We start from the raw sequence: 19536 nt of genomic DNA, 5'->3' as shown, positions 1-19536 counted from the left end.
TTCTCGTTATTCAGGTGCCCAATTCTAACTGAAAATGAATTCAGCACCCAAAAACTTTTCCATTTTTACTCATAGTCCATTTGCAGCTGCATCGCTTCTGTCAATACGACTAACAGCAATGTTCTGATGAAAGCAACACTGAAAGCCTCTGAGCCACTCCCTTACTATATCACTACCACACTGCTGAGGATACTGCAGAAGAACAAGGACCAGAATGGATTTTAACATGAAATTTGAAAAGAGAGCATGAATTTGACTGGCTAACAATGTGAAAGACTGTTTTAAACAGTTTTCAAGCTGTACATTAAGAAATGCAGAATGTCTTTTACAAAGAGAAGGCAATAGGGCAGATGATGTGAAGGGGCAAAAAAAGAAGGGACAATGAACAAAGAGTAGGCATCATAACAACAAACTCCTGTCATTTAACATCATATTCTGTCACTACTTTTCAACTCAACTTTCCAGCTTTCAGTTTGCATTCAAGGGTTGAACGTCTGTTGACTTAAGAGTTAAGTTTCTCAGCTTCAGCACTGATTCTTACTACAAATTTCATTATACCTGCCACCAAGGTCATTAGAAAAATCAGATGCAACACCCATTTGCAGCCATCCAACTTGGCCCATTCAAATGCAGATCAGGTCACCTTTAGTTAATAAAAGCTGTGGGAAAATCTCATTTGCATCATCAATTAAAAGTGTTCAGAAGTTTTTATAGCCCTGAGTATGCAAGTTTGTGACACCCCAGGATCATGCAATTTCTGTCTGTTTCTCTCTCTCATTAAATAAAAGCCAGATGTATGGAAGTTAGCATTGGTGAAAGTGACTTTAAGATAATACTGTGTCATCATTTTATTAAAAGGTCAATATAAAAAGCCCATTAAAAAGATAAGTGAAAAAATCCAAAGTACAATCAGCTGTTCAATATTCACCCCTCAGCAAGATTCAAAAAGGACATTCATGCTTTTAAGTTTCTTTAATAATCGGTTTCTTCTCCTCCTTGGAAGAAAGTCAATATACTAACTTTCAGAATTGAGCTGTAGGTCAAATGGTTTATCTTTTGACTGTTAAAGCCTCAGAGAGAAAATATAGCTTAAGAGTTGATCAAGATGAAATCTGCTTGAAATGAACAGTTTAAATTGTATGGAATACTTGCATATGCTTATGTATTTATATGGGAATATGGCAATACAGATATTCTTTTCACATCTCTAATTTTGCTGAAGTTAGTACTGGTGAAACAGTTTTGTGTGGCCAAAAAGACTTAGAAACTATGTGTGCTGATGGGCTATGTCTGGTTTTATCCTCCTGCTGTACTGTCTCTCCTGTGGAGCACTACTGCCTGGTGAAGACTGGAAGCAGAGAAATCTGTTGGGTTTTCCCCTCATTTAGCATGGAGGGCCGAGCTCTCTGAGCCACGCTCTCCAGCGTGACAGCCATAGAAAAGGAGCACAGGCAGAAAGGTGTGGGGGGAAAAAAAAAAAAACAATTTCTGGTGTTTAGATGGGTTTCTACCAGTACTGGGACCAAGTGTGTAAAGCCTGAGAGGCAGTGACTCTGCACCATGATGCCCAAAGGCTAGGTGAGGAACTTCAAAGGGGGCTGCCAGTGAGTAGGAAGGTGCCAGTGGGAACATTATCAGGAAGGGAGGCTGCTCCTGCAGCCAGCTACAGCCTGCAGCTGAGGGCAAGCCTCCCTAAGGCAGCAGAGCAAGGCCAGCAAGGGCCAGGCACACCTCCTGCTACAGCCCAGGCAGGGAGGCTTCATGTCCCAGTCAGGCCAATATCAAGTCCTACTACCTACCAATCCAACAAGAAACATTACTAAGCTCACTAACCTTCTATCCTCTTATCTTTCCAGCAATCTTGACACAGAAGAACTCTGCAGTAAGTTCCTTTTTTCGGCAAGGAGATAATCTGTGCCTGCAGCAGCCTTGTGCAAGTGAACATACCATGTGATACGATTTTTTTTCTGTTTAATCTGTGTAGCTCAAACAGAAAATAATTTCCATTGAAAGATCTCCTGGGAGAATGCAGATGGCTTATAATCTTTCAGGCTGTCATTCATTACCTGCAGAAATTACTTTGAAAATATTTTTCCTAATCAATACTTCACATTGTCTGAACTTCAAGTTCTGTTCTGATGTAAAGATAGATAGATACCTTTTATCTTATTTCCCTTTCATGTGAGATATTTTTTCTAGTTAGTTCATCACTTTCAGAGGTGTGAGTGCTTTGGCAATTTTGAAAGAGATTGTCATGTTAGTACCCCACTGGAGGAAAGTTCATTATTTTCCTCCAACTTGAGCCAGTAAGAACAGCAGTTTGACAAGTTCTATCATCCTGCATCACAAAAACACTCCTTCAAGGACTAGAATTTGGCCTAGTTACACATTTCTGGGCTGTGAGTCATTTCCCCAAAATTCTGCTTGCTCTCCAACTGATCTTAAAGCACCTGATTTAGGAATGCTTCTTGCAGCAGAAAGCAATTCACAGAAAATTTCTGCAAATCCTCCTACAAAATATCAAAAAAACAGTTATACTTGTCAAAACCAGCCTATTTCTAAGGGAAAGATGTCAGCAAATGGTAGCCTGATAAATTTTTCAATGGTCAACAATGTTGAAGACCTATAAAAGCTGAAAACCCTGTCAAGTTGAATACCAGCTCATTTACTCACCCACAAGATGACTCTACCCATGGCCAAGAACCCACTGAGAAGCACCCCAGTCTGTGGCTGATAGATATATGACAAGAGGCTCAGCTGAAGTGAATTGGGCTGTGATGACTCCTGCTGGTGAGAATCTGGCCAAAATTATATAAAACTGGCCAAGGAAGAGAGGGGGTTTCGTTCCACAAGAGATTTACTGCTGTTGATGTTGCACTGGAGGCTTACAGATTTGCTCAGCACCTGACCCCACCAGCCATCTTAGGCTGGCCAGAGGGCTGAGGAGGATTTCAGCCTGCCACTGACTCTGTTTACTGTCTGTTTTGATTAAATACAGGCTGCTTCAGCTGCCTTTTAAATCTTTCATAGGTTGCCACTAGGGTGTTTCTCATCTGTGAATCTGGTACTGAGTTCACTCAACACGTGTTCAAGCTAGTGATTATACAGCTTTTTCTGAGTTATCTCAGTTCTCCTTGGAAATGAAGCTTCACTTCCAAGGATGCTAATTCACAATATGTTTTCATTCTAAATCATTTCATTCAGCCTCTCAGCTATACCAGGTTATGTCGCAGCACTCCTGAAACATTATGCTTTCATGACTCCCCTGAGAAGCTCACACTGACCTCTTAAAAGCCTCAAAGTATTGCTATTTATTATTTCAAAAAGCTCCTATCTAATCTTGTTCTTCCTGTCTGCCATTTAGATGTTGCTTTTCATACTCTTTCAGGTGATCTGATGTCTAAATGCCTTGTCTAACACAGTCTCTAGCTTTAACATCATTTTCTTTCTTTCTTTTTCACACTTTTTCCTTCCTGTGCCTCCCTCTGTTGCATTTTGCCGCATTGACCAAATGGGAACTCGGGTCATGCCTCCTCCTCTCGCTGTAATCTCTCTGATTGAATTATGCCCCCTGATTCTACGTCAGCTCTTTCTGTTAAAATGTCCTTTGCTTTGAACAGCTACGCAAGGACATCCTGCAACTTACATTATTTCCACGATTTTTGTTAAAAGTATTTTGCATGCATCATATTTGTTGAAAATATAATCACAGTACCTGGGACTAGAAGCTTATCTGGCCAACTCATGGTCTCTTCGCTTCTCAGAGAGAAACAACTGGACTCAGCTGACCTTGACTCACAACAGCCCCGACTTGATCTTATCTCCTCTAAGGGCTTTATCAGTGTTGTTCATTTTTGTATCAATATAATCAGATTTAGTACATTACACATGAAAACTTCATTTCCTCCTAGTAACTGTAAAGTACACTATTAAACTGAAAATCCAGTTTAGAAAGAAAATTTAGGTATTTTGAAAGTAGGTCTCTTTCAGCTCTCAAACTGATATTTTAAATTTTTGTCAATTTGGCAACTCATTTATTGAAAGAAAACATTTTGAAACACTGATTTTGGTATTTTAAGTACTCCAGGGATTATTTTGAGGGAAATAATACAAAATTTAAAAAGAAAATCATCCCTTTCATTGTAACTTGTGTTCATTTTATATATTTAGATAGTTAATAATACCATAATTGAATTCAGACTTGATAAAATTGATACTTAATGAAATATTGATTTTTCAGGTCATGAATAGGGTTTTCTTCTTCTTTTAGAATATTTTTCCCAGCACTTAGGAGAGTATGAAAATGTTCTCTCTGTCTTGGAAGACTTAAACATAACCATACTGAAGGCAATGGACAAAACAAAGAAAGTAAGTAAAAATTGTGAAATTTTCTTTACATTGTATATTTTACTTATTTGAACATGTATCCAGTATTTTTCTTATCTAGATAAAGTTACTAATTCATATTTAAGTTCTTCCACATATACGTTTGTAGCAAAAGCCCAGTAGGAAAAGGCTTGTCAAAATTGTTGAGTACCAAAGCTGTAAAGCTCTGCTGCAAAGTATTACAGTTTGGATATAACCAAAATTGTCTTTGCAAATGATCTGAAGAATGTTCTTCATATTGTCGTACCAAGAGAGGATTCCATGTCCCATGCCAAATGTGGGTAAGTATTATCAGCATATCAACATTTGAAAATAGTCCAAATTTGAAAAAATAATCCAAATTTTTGAAGTTGAAAACATGCTAGTAAAAGATGCTAACGACTTAAACTATATTAATGACTACCATTAAATTAGGTAGGCAAGAGTCATCTGGAGACATACTGGGGAGTATTGTTAAATGTAGATTCCACGATAATTTAAAAAAATTAAAAAGGGCTGTAATATCATTCCCTGTGTTCCCTGAAGCTGAACCCTAGTACTTTTATAAAACCATTCTGTAGGCAGCGGCTGTGCGTCCCAACTACTTAGTCCTGAAATACAATGTAAATCACTTGAAAATATTTCTGATAGTAACAACAGAAGACATAGAGATTTGGGCTGAGTGAAACACCCTGACCGAGAACAAGATTTCATTTCCATTTCAGGCATTTTAAACAAAAACAGCACTCTCAGAGTCAGCAAAGAGGAGGTGTTAGGGCTGTTGCCCACCAGTGCAGTGAGGAGGCATTCACCCTGGAGGGAGGAGACGTTTCTCAGGAGAAGCTGGGTTTCTCCATCCGTCCATCTGACGGGGGATGTAGCCGAGCTGCAGGACATACTAGGCAGCCGATCCACTTGGCACTCAATTCATTATGGTCATACCTGCTCTTATGTTCATACCTGCTCATTCCTACCACATCCCAGCTCGATGTGTGATCAAAAGTGCATCAAGACGTTGGGTAATATGCTCCTTTTCCCTGGCTGAACGGTTATATTCTGTGCAAGGTGGAACAGCTTCAAAACGTGAAGGAAAGCACAAATGAGGGAAAGAAGTGAACCTAGATCCTCCAAACCCAACCCCAGACCCACACCACAAGGCTATTCACTGGAAGGTGAGCCATCAACAACAGAAATTTCAGCCAAAAGTATTCAGTGAGATCCCACAGGGGGAAAAAACCCTGATTTTTTCAGTCAATCAATGAAGAGATCAATGGGGAGAAAGCTGTGCTTCTCTAGCAAGCTGTTATCTTTGGCATTCAGGTGTTTGCAAGAGTGCAGTACTCATACATTTTACATGAACTGCCAAAATAAAAACCTGAAAGTGTAGCTTATTTATTTAGAGCTTGAGCCAGTAAGCTGTATGTCTCTCTGTTCATGCTGTGCATCTTCCACTCCTAATGAAGTGAATGTGTGCTGACTCACTGCCTCATTGAGCTGGACACTGAAAATCAACAGATTAGTTTATTCTAGCCATGCATGATTTAAAAAAAAAATTAGCCATGTGTATATACTACTGCTAAAGGGCAGGACATGTCATCTGATAACTACTGTAAATAAATAGAACACGGCATTTAAGAATTGCTTCAGAAGTTAAGTACAGAGGAGGAGCCCCAGTAGACTAATAAGAGTTGTAAGAAATAAGCATTGGCCTGACTGGAAAATGGATAAGAAAACCTGGAATATTAGTAAGTGTTTCATCTGTCTGCTTGAAGAACCCATCTTAAAAAATGCCCACACCATGATTTCTTTGAATTTTATTTTCCTGACTGAAGATTCAAGCTTAATGGGTTTTCTCTCTTTCAGGAATATCCCAACTGACTGTTCGTTAGAGGTGGCAGAACTAGAGCAAGGCTAACACTGGAAAAAATACTTTTAATTCCAATTAGTAGACACAGTGTGTGAACACAGTCAAACAAGAAAAGTGTCCTCAAATATTCTAAAATAGAGCTTTCTGCCAAGGATATGCCCAGCAACTACAGCTTTGTATGGAAATTAAATTCTCAATTCAAACTTGGCATTATTCACAACAGGAACTCAGTTCTCAGGAAACAGATAGGTTATGTGAACTGACTACCTGATAAATCATTGGAATGCAAATAATAAAATTTCCATCTTAAATAGTCCAAGCTTTTATTGAAGTGTAAAATCTGGAATACATCCACCTAAAATCAGAGCTGGTGGTGGAGCAAAAGCTAGTTAGCATATTGAGATAGCATGGATAAATGATCTTCATCACGTGACACACACTACATGTGATGTAGCTTCTAGCTGCAGTTGACTCTGCAGCTCAAACAAGAAGGTACTCAGAAACGGGTGGTCTGGTTATGAATGGCCATTGGCATGTATGCAGAGCAAGGCTTGGGTTTCCCCTCCCAGTGCACAATAAAACTGTCATTGCCTGCCATTGCAGCCATTGCAGCCACCGAGTCCCTTAAATAGTCACTGAGCAATAGGAGCATTTATTACGATCTTCTAAGCCATCATCTAGTTGGAAAATTCCTATATAGAAAAAAAGCCCAGAAATGAAGACCTACACTTTGAGAGCTAGAAAGACATGGTGTATCTACAGTCGCTGAGTCAGTTTCCAATGACCAGGACCAAATTTCCAAGGACCAATTCTCCTATTAAAAACCAAAAGTAAAAACTCAGATTGAACCTGAACTCCACCCTGCAGAGCATGGGGCTGATTACAGACCCAGTCCTCAGGTTTGCCGTGAGCTTTCCATCCCCTCTGACTTTTCGTGGATTGGAGAAAGCTCAGCGCCTCTAACTATCAGTCTCTGCTAAACTTTCCCAGAGCGCATGCCACTTCAGGTAGGCAGCTCATTCAGTCTTAAATATTCGGGGGGGGGGGAAAGGAGCAACTTGGTACTTCATTCATTTTATTTATCCAGTTTAGAGTCGGATAAACAATCACCACTCAGTCCTTCCTGTAGAAGATCCCTGCTTTCCTACCAATTCTCGTTGTCTGTACTCAGTAGGTACTTTGCACGAGAGGCAGCTGCGGAATTGGAGCCCTAGCAAAAATGTTCAGCTTCAGTTTCCAAGGAAACCCCAGAGAAGGAAGATGTGTCAGTCTTCAACGAAAACAGTGGATCAGAATGTCTGAAAAATCTAAATATCTAATCTATAAACCCTTCTTATTCCAGCTATAAACAGAACTAGAAATTTAAAAAACCCTAAATGTAGTTTAATGTATTTTTCTTTACTTTTTGGTGTACAGTAATCTAAGTTTGATAACACCAAAGTGTGTGACATTATTTGACTCATATCTGTCAGTCTAGTACAAAAGTGTGCACCAAGTAGCTTTTGCACATGAAATAGATTTGACTCTTCATGTTGTCTTGTTTCAGTTTTGAAAACTACATGCATTAATGAACAAATACCTTGGGTTTTGTTTACAAATATTTCCAACCTGTTCAGTCTTTAGTCAGAAAGATCTCTCGCCAAAAGCAACTGGAGTTTGGCTTGGCTACAGACTCCTGGATTTAAATCAAAATCAATCAAATTGTCCCCATCACTCCAAATTATTTCCATGTGTAGGTATTCTTAACCCAACAGATTAGCAGATAACTGTCTCCTGCAAGTTAATTGCAGCATAATTTCTGTTTACTTTATTACCCTCTGTGGTTTGAAAGGGTTGTCAGCTTTCCTGAACTGAGTTTTTCTCCAGTCTTCCAGTCCTGTGCTGTCTGAAAGTGAAAATATCGAGTCATCTATGGGAGAAAACATTCCAGTGTGTTAGCAGGTTCAAGAAACTTTGAAACCAGACTTCCTTTCACCATTCTGGGGCCAGATCCCTCCAGCCTATCCAAAATAAATATCTCCTGGGAAGACAGGAAGCCCTCGCTGGAGTAGAGTGGTTCATGCTCCGTCGCTTGAAGGGAAGGTGCTAAGCTAAAAATGCAGAGAAGTAGATATGGCAAGGAACATCTTTCGCAGGGAAAAGACTGAATTGCATTTGCAAGCAGCATACTTTTAATACGGAAGACATCTTACCAAAGGATGCTGGGGAAGCGACTGTTTTGGTACTGGTCTCTTGTGTTTTATCCTTACACAAGGAAGGGAAACACGTATCTGAGGATTTTTAGAGGGACTTACGGCACTTGCTATTTGATCATTTCTTTCCTCAGGATGGAGAGTCTGGATGAGTTGCTTATACAGGAGTGGTGAGGACAGATTAATCATTGGTGTCAGTTGTTTTTCTTGTACCTGCCACGTCGATATTTTCCTGATCAAAGTACAAGCTGGGTTAGTTCTGTTTATCTCATTTCTTCTTCATGTTATGTACAGGAAGCATTAAAAATTAAAGACTCGGCAAAACTTTACAAATGCATTGGAAGGCTTGTTTCTTTAAGCCTTTTTTCTCTGACATTTTTTCTAGCAAAACACAGAAGCATATTTGATTAAAATATTTAATCTTAACTTTTTTATTACCCAAATAAACATAACATTTTCAGCAAGCTGCATTTTTATTACATTCTGTAGCTTGCAGTCACATATAAATACAATGAAGAGAAAACTTGCAACCCGCAGCACAGAAAATGAAATTTGTCACTGAGTAATGATGTAGATAGATAAAAATAGACCAGGTTTTTTAAGGTGCTTGACATCTTGGTTCTATTGGCTTGTGAATACTGAAAATCAGAAACTTTCAGACTAAAGAACACGTCTTCCTCAAGTTATCAAGCCATAAAATTGTTGCTATTTGTCAGCTATTCAGTAAGAACAAGTTTTGCTCTATCATTTTTATTTCTGGTATTGCTATAGTTTATTGCAAATGCAACCTGCTGGTGGTGATGAACTATTCTGTACTCAGTAAACTAGCAAAAGCTCATTTAATCACCAAAAACGTAATTTTCATATGAAATGAAGTTGGCAATATAGAAGTATTCAGGGGTTTAAACAGGCATCTAGTGGTTTTTTAGAAAACCTGGGGTGTTCAGGGATGTCCGAGATGTCTGCACAGGCCTGACAAATAGCACACAGGACCTCCAGGAGACCCAGGGGCAGGAGGAGACCCCCTTCTGGGGCAGCAGCTGGAAACCTGGTGGGTCTCTGTAGGCCACCAGACTCCAGTTTAGGTACCTGAATCGAAGGGTTTTTCCCAGAGGAACTGTCTCACAGAGGAAGAGCTGGTCATGGCTTACCCTGATGCAACAGTGCCTTTTATCAAAGTCGTAACACCCATTTGAAGTTCACTTTTTTTCACCAGCTGAAGAGCACTCCCCTCTTCTCCTGCCTCCTGACTTCCCTTTTTTCCAGCAGCACGGGGTCATTTTCCAGCAAGGACTGATCCCCATGTGTCGCCACTGGCACTGGCACTAGCACCCGCACAGTGAAGGCTGGCAGCAGAGGCTTGGGAGGAAGCAGGGACCATTTCAGATGATTTTAAGCCCCTGCTCCCTAGGGCAGTTTGTGCTGCAGTGTTGGTGAAAGTCTAACCACAGCTGGCTGGTGGCCAAATGACTGTTAACAGTGCTCATAAGACAAAACTTTGATCCAGTGAGTAAGAGTGGAGCTTGACCCTATATAACTTTATATCTGAAGCGCAAACCCAATAACTATAACGCAATAGCAACCTCCTGGATGGACTTGGGTAGGACTTTTGTACAGCCAATAGAAAGCATTTATGAACAGCAAAATGAGAAATTAAAATCTAAAGTAAAGGGAACGTCAAAATAACCAAGAAGGACTGTCAGCACAGTAGGAAATTGTTTAAACAAATATCGAAGATCTCCCCTTAATCTGTTCTTCTGTGTTGTATTTTGATCATCCTTATTTCATTGTCCTCATTCAATTTCTTTACATCTCTTTTCTTCCTCAAAAAGGACAGCAAGATCTTTCTTCCATAGATGAAAGCCAGAAAGTGCTTTGGCTAGAATAGTTGACGTACACTTTTTCAAAACTGAATCAAGAGAGAGATGACCTCTGAGTGCACACTCCTCCGGCAAATACAGAGGTACAGTTCTTTTGGAGACGAAAGCACTGCAGACTTCTATGGAAAGGAATGGCAGGCAAACATAGGAAACGAGGGATGGGACACCGCAAAATTTCTCCTTTTCAGACTCTAAAGTCTCATGTTCTTTGCTTTGGAGGGACTTTCTTCCCTCCTTTGCAACTGTTTTACGAAGGACACCAAATGATCTGTCTGTGATAGCTGGGAACCAGCCTCAGTGAACTAGCAAACACCACTTAAGCAGCAGTAACCATGAGTGGTTTATACTCAGCATTTAAATATGCAAAACATAAAGATATTGAGTTTAGGATGGAAATGAAAGATAATTCTTATTCAATAGAGCAATCAAGTTCTGGAATAGCCTTCCAAGCATTTGGGGCAAAAAAAATCTAACTGGTTTTTACATGTTGCTTGCAAAAACATAGAAAAGAGGAGTGCATGGTGTGCAGCAGCAAGCTGCTGGATTCAGTGACTGACACAGCATGTCTAATTCTTTGCTCCTATAAAATCATTCATTTTTCTGCTTTGCTCAAAAAAACCCAAAGCTAAGTGAAGTCAGTGCAGCCTTGTTATTACTGGAAAACTTCTTGAGTAGTCTAAAAATGGGAGCCAGTCAAAGTAAGAGAGAAGATTATGGGAGCTGAAAGAGTAACACAGGGACATGCAATTTAGTTACTGATGGTGCATTTATAGTAATTATGTAAATCACTGCACTCTGGAGAGTTGATACCCATTATAAACCAGAATACCTAGATTTTTTTTATTGCATATTTGAGTAATAGTAACAGTAGCGATAATGTAAATTATATCACAAAACAAAATAATTAAAAAAAAAGATAGACAAGGATATGTCAGCAATAGAGTTCCACAACTAACATTCTGTTTGAGCAAAAATGCTTTAAATTGGTTTTTTGTTTGTTTTCTCAAGATCTGTATTAAATTGGCTGGCACCAATTTTTGCACATGATTAGAATTTATTAACAGTTTCCACAGAATCCAGTCTTGTTCTCTTTGAAATTGCACTTTTCACAAATGCACCTTCTGCAGAATGAATGTAATGAACAGCTGCTGCCAAAGAATAATTTAAGGCAGGTATTACTCAGTTTATCCTGATTATTAATTTTCATGCATTGGCTTTGAATCTGGTTCGCTTGTTCCTTGCATTCATCACTAAGTTTTTTCAGGTCAGCGTCAGTCTAAAATAGGATAGCCATCTCCCATCTTGATGTTTTGAAATGGACAAAATATCCAGATTCCACTGGAAGTGAAAAGCCAGAACAAAAGGAGTTACTCATTTTATTATTCCTTATAAAGAAATAGAAAACAGTTCACTATGAAGATTACATAAAACACTGAAGGAAAATAGATGAAGTTCAAGATGTAAAGAGCAGCAGTGGTACATACTGCAGCATGCAATGATTAATACTTAATACCGTAAGCCAACTGACAAAACTGCTGCAATCTAATGTATTTCTTAACTGCACACAGTTAATTCTTCCTGTATATTTGATTGCTTCAGGCTGTTTTTTAATGACAGTTAACTCTATTGCACTAGTTTAGTTGAACATATATTGTATCTCCTTCCATTACAGTGAGTAGGGGGTTTGATTCTCATAATTGTTTAGAAGATGTAAGATAGTGATTAAAAGATACAGATGAAGAAGAGAGTTTCACAAAGAGTGGGTACTTTCTGAATTCCACACCAGAAAACATCCTCGCAGAATATTTATCATCCAATTAGTCAAGCAAACTGTAGACTCAGGATTTGTCTTTCTTGCATTAATGGTGTGTTTTCACATCCTATCAGCTATCTTCAGGTACCTTCAGTGGCTAGGCACCACTTGCATGGATGTCGTAAGTTAATACCATGGAGGGGAATGAGGGTTGAAAGATTTGTTGTAAATTCGTGCTTTTCACAGAGGAGACAAAGGGAAAGACAGAGCCAGAAAACCAATAAAAGATGTGGCTGCCTACAGATTAGGCATTACGTGCCCTGCACTGCCAGTGCCCAGCCTCAAGAATACAAAATTGAATGGAGAAAAAAAACATCCTACCCTTCCAGGCAGATATTGGCTATGTTGCAGAAAAAAATGCATGGATTTTTTGGCCGAAAGAAGAACAAAAGAAGATTCTTTTAGTCTAAAAATAGTTCCATTCTTCATTCTAAGAAAAAAATAGCAATAATTTCAAAATTTCATACATACTGTTCATTCAAAGAAATGACAGGTATGGTGCCGCTCCCACCTCCATTTCTCACAGGCATTTCGTTCAGCTCTAATATCAGACCAAACATATCCCTCTAAAATATTAACAGTGTTCAACATTAGATCTATGAAATAAGAGAGGATTCTAAAGCAATTGCCAAAGAAAGTCCTAAAGACTGGACTTTCTTGACTGAACTCTGAAGAATTGTCAGAGGTTTTTCATTAAAAATAGAAAAAAGTGGAGTAAAGCAGATGCCTTCAATGCATTTTTGTGTTGTTCAAATTTCAAAGCTTTATCATGTTAAAATTTTCATGGGAATTTTTCAAGCAATCCTTTTTGAGTAATCAGAACTCAACAAAGGGATAAAAAGTAGTACGGCAAAATACCAGAGCAATAAATGAACTTGTTACTGAGCTCCAGCTGCACTAGGCTTTTAAGAACTGTTCCTATTTGCAGGCATAGTTGTTTCTCATATTCTACTTTTTCTAGCTAAAATAGCTAGAAAACTTATTAAATGCAGCCTGTAAATTCCTAAAAAGACCCATCTGGAACATTCTTTCTTTTGACCATGGATGACTTGACCTAAATTCTTTGGGCTGTTTTTTTATCATTCCCTAATTTCTGATGAGATAGACTTGCCAGTGGTTAGAACTGGAGTCTGGATCCTTTTTGCATAAATCCATGTACTCAACTGTTCATCTGTAAACTCAGCTGAAGAGAGGAATGCTGGTGATAGTGCTAAATATATCACCAGTTGCACCCTGCTAAAAGGCAGAGAGGACCCTATGAATAAACAGCTATTTTTATCTAGGGACATTATTAAATGAGGTTTTGGAATTTCATTTCATAGGATTTTCTATCTATAAAATTTGTTTAAGATCGTGACTATTAGTGCAAGTCAAGTCAAATGCAGATAAATTCAAAAAGCTGCAAGCGATGAATTCTGAGCAGTAGTGCAAGGATATTCCAGAGATTCACCCCTTTCCTCCGAGCTCCTTATCAGAGTAATGAAAACTCTTGGGAACTTCTTTGATCTTTTTTATGGAAGTCTTGTACCTACTGGGTCAGAAATAGACATTGCTCAAATTTTTGCTGGTAGCAGAGAAGATGTGTTAAATAGAACTTAAAAAAAACCCAAAAGCTTAATTAAGTTAATATCCATACCTTCAAACATGAAAGTGTATAGAAATAACTTGATAGCAGAAAAAGAAACATTTAACCTAGCCATTCTCCTGTCAATACCTATCAAAACCACCAACAGCTTTGATATTTTCCTTGTATTCTTACACCCTTCTCCCAGGAGCAATGGCATTACACATGTCCCTGCTACCTGCTGATACAAAACAGCCAAAACACAGTTTCTTGTCTCTAAGCTACGTGGTGCACTTAATAGCAGTTAAATGGGAGTTACTTTTTATCCATGCATGAATTTTGTACATACTATTATTGCAATAAGGGTATATTGCTTCTTCAATAATCCCAGTAAAGGAGAGTGGTAGACTTGTGCTGTTCTGATGGACACTATTACAAATGTGTGTCAATATTCTCCTGCAGTCACCGATGGCTGCTTATTTTATTTCATTGCTCTTATGTCAGCATTGCAAGTGGTTAGTAGAGACTGTCACTGTTCCAGTTCTCTAGGCAGAATTTAAACATGTAATTTATTCCAAATATAATACTTCAATAAACTTGTAAAGTTTGTGCCACACTCTAAAATTGAAGTTGAATCTATTTAATAGTTTGGTATCTTATGCCTTTGCTCACTCTTACGACGAGGATGCTGTAAAAATTGCATTTGTGTGAAGTCAACACAGTGAGCATCTCTGGATCTGGCTTCTGTTGAAATTACGATTTTATTCTCACTCTGTTCTGACTCTGTCCTACAGTCTGAAGAATTAGATCTTAGTGATTGAAATGAAAAAAGCTTGAATTCTTTTTCATTTTGGTACAGTTATTCTGACTAATTTAATATCCTCAATTTAAAGTTGTAACCCAGGGCGTTGTCCCACTAATGTAGGATCTAAACACACAGGGCAGAAGACATTCCATGATCAAGGGAAATTTAAATAGATATTCCTTACTGAGTTTTACTCAAAGATAACTACTTTTCAGTTGCCTTGGGGGTATTTTCTGTAAAGATAAGCATAAATAATTTTTATGAAATTATTTTGATACGACATGTAAAATAGGAAACAGAAAATTGTAAAGTGATATAACAGTAATAAATAACTATTATAAGTAATGTAACAAATAAAGTACAAATAAATAAGTTATAAAGTCAAGTCTTATATAACATAAATTACTACATAGCAAAATAGCAATATAGAAAGGAGAGGCCAAGGGGACCAGGTTTGTTCAGCCTGGAGAAGAAGCTGAGAGAAGATGTAATTCTACTATCTAAAGAAGGGTTATAGAGAAGACAAAACAACATTGTCTTTTTCAGAGGTGCATAGCAAAAGCACAAGAGGCAACAGCTACAGCTTGCGGAAGGGAAAATGCTGACTAGGCATATGGAAAATACTTTGCACAGAGAGGGTGGTGCAACAGTGGACCAGAGAGATGGTGTAATCTCCATCCTTGGAGATGTTCCAAACTCAGCTGACATGTCGCCACGCAGCCTGAACTAGCTTTGAAGTTGGCTCTGCTCTGAACAGGGGGTTGGACTAGGTGACAGCCAGACATCCTTTCCCACTAAGTTTGTGGAGCTCTTGCCTAAGCTCCCACCCCTTCTGGGAGATTTCAGAGTCATTTTTTTCCCAACCAAGTTTAGTTTGCTTGCCCCAAGTAAGCAAACACAGGTATCTCCCTCCTTCTCCATCTCAATGAGCTGCTCTTCTGATAAGTGGATCAGCGTGGTGACAGGTCACCCAAGGGGAGAGGATTGGGGCTGGCACCAGGGCTCGAGAGGATCAAGAGAGTCACTGAACCTGTGGTGTCCCTGAGATGTGGACTCCCTTAGGAGATACCTAAGCCCTGCTTCCTCCGCCTTTATAAAAGGAGAACCTCTTCTGCAGCTTTTAAGATAGCCATAAGCCAGTTTTAAAGACCACGGTGACATTTTCCACAGGGAAATAACTAATTATGTGTATTTTCAGTTGCATTAATGGAAACTCAAATCTTAGCTGCATACAAAGGTTGCAGTTGTCTCTTCATGAGGAAGATGTGGAAAATTACCCTAATTCACTCGCAATCAGTAAAACTAACAAGAAGAACGATATGTTAACACAGACTTACGTCATCTGGACTGCCCAAACTGGTGTGCAGTATAATGTATGTGCTAATGAACGGTAATTTACAGCTAATGAAATTCAAGAAACAGGCCATTTTTCTAGTTTACATGCCGATGCCATCAGTGGGTCCCGTTATTAACTGGTGGCGCGTTATACTGACAATACAAATACTGTGCATGCCAGTTAAGCTGATTCTACCATAATATACACTTAATAACTTGATACACATTTTTCTTAATTCAGAATTAACATTTTCTTTCTTCTAGTGGAATCTTGTACCAATATGCCTTTAATAAAATGCAAATGAAGGCACTTTTCTATAGGAAGTAGAGTGGTGAAACGATAACAAAGCATGGCTGGTAATTCCTCATTGCTGAAAGCTGGAGTTGAGGTTTAAGTTGAATTGTAATGGACAATCTTTTTCGCTCCATGACTTAAATTATAATAATGCTGACAATTTATATATGCTGAATACCTTCTTCCATGATTTTCAAAGAATTGTAGAAGGACAGGTGGGAGTAGTTATCTTTCAGCAGGCAGGAATCGAAGTTGCCCAACATTGCTGTGAGCTCAGAATTGGTGGCCTCAGAGCCATTATTTAAAGAAAAATGTTGAGTAGCCATTTGCCCAACTGGGTGCATTAAGAGAGTTAAGTAATTCCGCATAGAAGAGCTGTAAACACGAAGTTTGGCTAAAATACACATAAGGAAAGAGTCTTTGATAATTCTAGACTCCCACAGACGATGTTATCATCCTGTCTGCCTATAAGATAAGGCATCTTTAAGCTATATTTAAAGATCACAAGGACCTTTTCCATAGGGAAGCCTTTAAATATCGAACTTACAAGACAACAGAACAGGAAGAAAAAAGACTAAATCCTGGTGCAATGCACAAACCTGGAGTAGTTCTGATGAAAAAAACCTTAATCACTTTCAAATGCAGGAAAGCATTTCTGAACAAGTCAAAAAGCAGCCAGCCTCAGACAGTAGCAAGTATTACACAGTTAATGTTTATATGACCTCCCCATCAGCGAGGGCCCACCTGAACTGTCTGTAAAATGAAACAGTATTGATGTACATTTTAAGTTGTAATTCAGCATGCCGGTATCAGATTTACTATGACTATGAGCAGGAAGCTATATGGAGGTATCTGTAGCATTTACTTTTTGGATGCCTAGAATTTTAAAATGCTTTGATTATCCTCCTCTTGTGAGATTGCTTTGGAATTCAAAAACTTACAAGAAATGGTCATCTCTCTCATGTTTTGTTCACTTATTTCCAAGAGCACTGGTGAAAACTGAAAAATTAAAACATACCCTGGATTTCTACTGCAGGGTTTCATTTAGCTGCCCATGCTACACAAATTCGCACACGTTGTTCTAACATGCCACAGAGAATCAAAATTTTTGGAAATTAAATGATCTCTGTCAGGTGCACCAAAGTTTTAAATCAGTTACAATGGAGACAAATTAGAAGAAGAAAAAAAATCAGCTTTCCTATTGCATAATAAGATTTAGTATTCATAAACGTTGCTATAAATGTTATTTATAGGACTGGTGTGAGTCTCAGGTATTCACTCAAAAGGTAGAGAGACAATCTCCCATGAGTATCTATTTTAAAAATGTATAAATAAGAAATTATTTGTTGGAGAATGGCTCACACCTGATTAATCTGAAGACAGAAGAAGTAAATATAGAAGACCATGAAGCTCCTGGGCTACATAAGTAACTTCTGATGATTCATGGGTGGTTTAACATCTGAGATTTCTGTAGCAGAAGTCCTCCAACAAGAGTTAGCTTAATAACATGTATTGTGAATAGATTGTTCTCATAGGAGAGCAAAATGCTTTTAAAGCTATTACCTTACAATCTTTTGTTTTACATGTAAATTTCAAAACATCTTATATTTGTGTTCTGATTGCAAACACATACATGCAAAAATTCTAAGAGAAGTCAAAAAGGCACTTCAGCTGTAATTCACATTGGGAAGAACAGAGAAGAGCTTAAATACCGCTAAGTGTGGCCAAAAATACTCAAATGGGTTCTCAGCTAGAGTAGGAGGCAACAGCATTCAAACAACAAGTTTTCCTTAAATCTTGGAGATAACAGACCATCATCTATCTTCAGATGTGGTGGCTAGAGAAACTTTTCATTCAATGTGCCTCATATTTTATGAAACCATTGTAGATGGAATTGTACCCAAAGGCTTTCAAGATCAGCTGAATGGGTTTTCTGCACACATAAGCAGACTTAGGGCATAGGACAAATGGATACCAGCGTACTTTTATCAGAGTAGGAGCCAACAAATTCATTCAAAGTTTAAGAGAAGGAAGTCCATTTTCCTTCTCTGTTCCTGATGGGAGCTCTACACAGTAAGCAGAAGCTCTAGAGGTCTGCTCTATCCTCTCTATTACATTTATTAATGAGAAAACAACAAAAAGGGTGTTTATATTATCATATGGGTGACCCCCCTCACACAGCATTACCTGCATGTCACTGCAGAACTGGGTTTTGCAGATCTGGGATTGCCAGAAATGTTAAAGTTGACCCCATCCATGGAAATATGATTCATTGGGCCAAGGAGAGAGCAGGCGTAAAAATTTGTTTCTGAAATTATCTACAGAAAATAGGCATAAATATTTTTAAAGAGATAAAACATATTCAAAATGTTGTTACACAAAGAACCATTACGGACTGCTTGCAGTTTGCAGCTGCAAACTTTTATAATAACCAAACTCCAACTTAAAGAATATTTAGATGCATTTCATGTAATTGTGAAAAATATAGATACATAGTTTCAAAAATAATTAAACAAATTAAAGGAACAAAAGTCAGTCAAAGACTGTTAAATTCAGAAGGCAATCTCTCTGGCACAGGCAGTCCTTCAGCCAAACTGCTGGTGGAGTTTTCCAGGGCAGTATCACTAAGTACGTGCCCTGCTCACAGACTATTCCCATAATCATGGTCAGAGACAGGCCAGTGGACTAGATAAACATCTTTTAACAAGAATAGATCTGAATAAAAACTTTAAATTCACTTCTGCAGTTGTCAATCATACTTAAGAAGTAATGTGGTACTGCCATCAACTGGAGCTAAGAAACATAAGGAAAAGGGTTTTTTTGAGTAGGAACTATGTTGTGCCACTGTGTACCTGGGCCTCTCTCGGCTCAGGTGGGAACAGTTTCTATACCTGGAAATTCAGAGGTCTTTTTGTCCAGAAACATAAAGGTTGCTTATGTGGTTTGCATGTATAAGCATGAAAACATCCAAGCTGCTTCCTTTCTGAATTAAGTCTGAATCTTCCCTCACATATTTCCAACCTAGTAGGCAAATCCTTACCTTTTTTTTTGTTTTCATGTAATTTTTAGGACTATCAGGAAGCTTCTAATTTGGAGCAGTTTGTGACTCGCTTTCTTTTGAAGGAAACACTGAACCAGCTTCAGTCCCTCCAGAACTCCCTGGAGTGTGCCATGGAAACCACAGAGGAGCAGACTCGGCAGGAGAGGTGAGCAAACCTTCTGCCCAGCTGCAGTGAAGGGGGTGAGGAGTGGGGTCACCGTGAACCTCCAAGACCATTTTACATTTCACCCAGCAACCTGATGTAGGGAATAACAGGAGAAATAAGGACATACTTTTTGTTCCATATAGAAACTCACTAATAGGAGTTTTCCTGAAATTGAATACAAGCAGGTTCCAATCTGATCCTGTGGTGGGCTGCA

The 19536-nt window shown here is 38.6% G+C and overlaps 1 protein-coding gene across 1 annotated transcript in view; it reads left to right on the top strand.

Moving 5' to 3' along the window:
- Window positions 1-19322, top strand: part of LOC104082862 (N-terminal EF-hand calcium-binding protein 1-like) — a gene marked incomplete at its 3' end in the record, with an annotated part of 34020 nt that extends 14698 nt beyond the window's left edge. Inside the window, exons 3-5 of the mRNA XM_009586124.1 lie at window positions 1857-1882; window positions 4271-4368; window positions 19186-19322. Coding sequence (XP_009584419.1) covers window positions 1857-1882; window positions 4271-4368; window positions 19186-19322 — 261 coding nt within the window. The remainder of the gene's footprint in view (window positions 1-1856; window positions 1883-4270; window positions 4369-19185) is intronic.
- Between the last annotated feature and the right edge of the window lie 214 nt (window positions 19323-19536).

Source organism: Fulmarus glacialis, unplaced genomic scaffold, assembly GCF_000690835.1.
Source record: "Fulmarus glacialis isolate BGI_N327 unplaced genomic scaffold, ASM69083v1 scaffold27489, whole genome shotgun sequence".
NCBI lineage: Eukaryota > Metazoa > Chordata > Aves > Procellariiformes > Procellariidae > Fulmarus > Fulmarus glacialis.
Note: the sequence above shows the minus strand (reverse complement) of the source record. Positions and strands in the feature narration are given on the sequence as shown.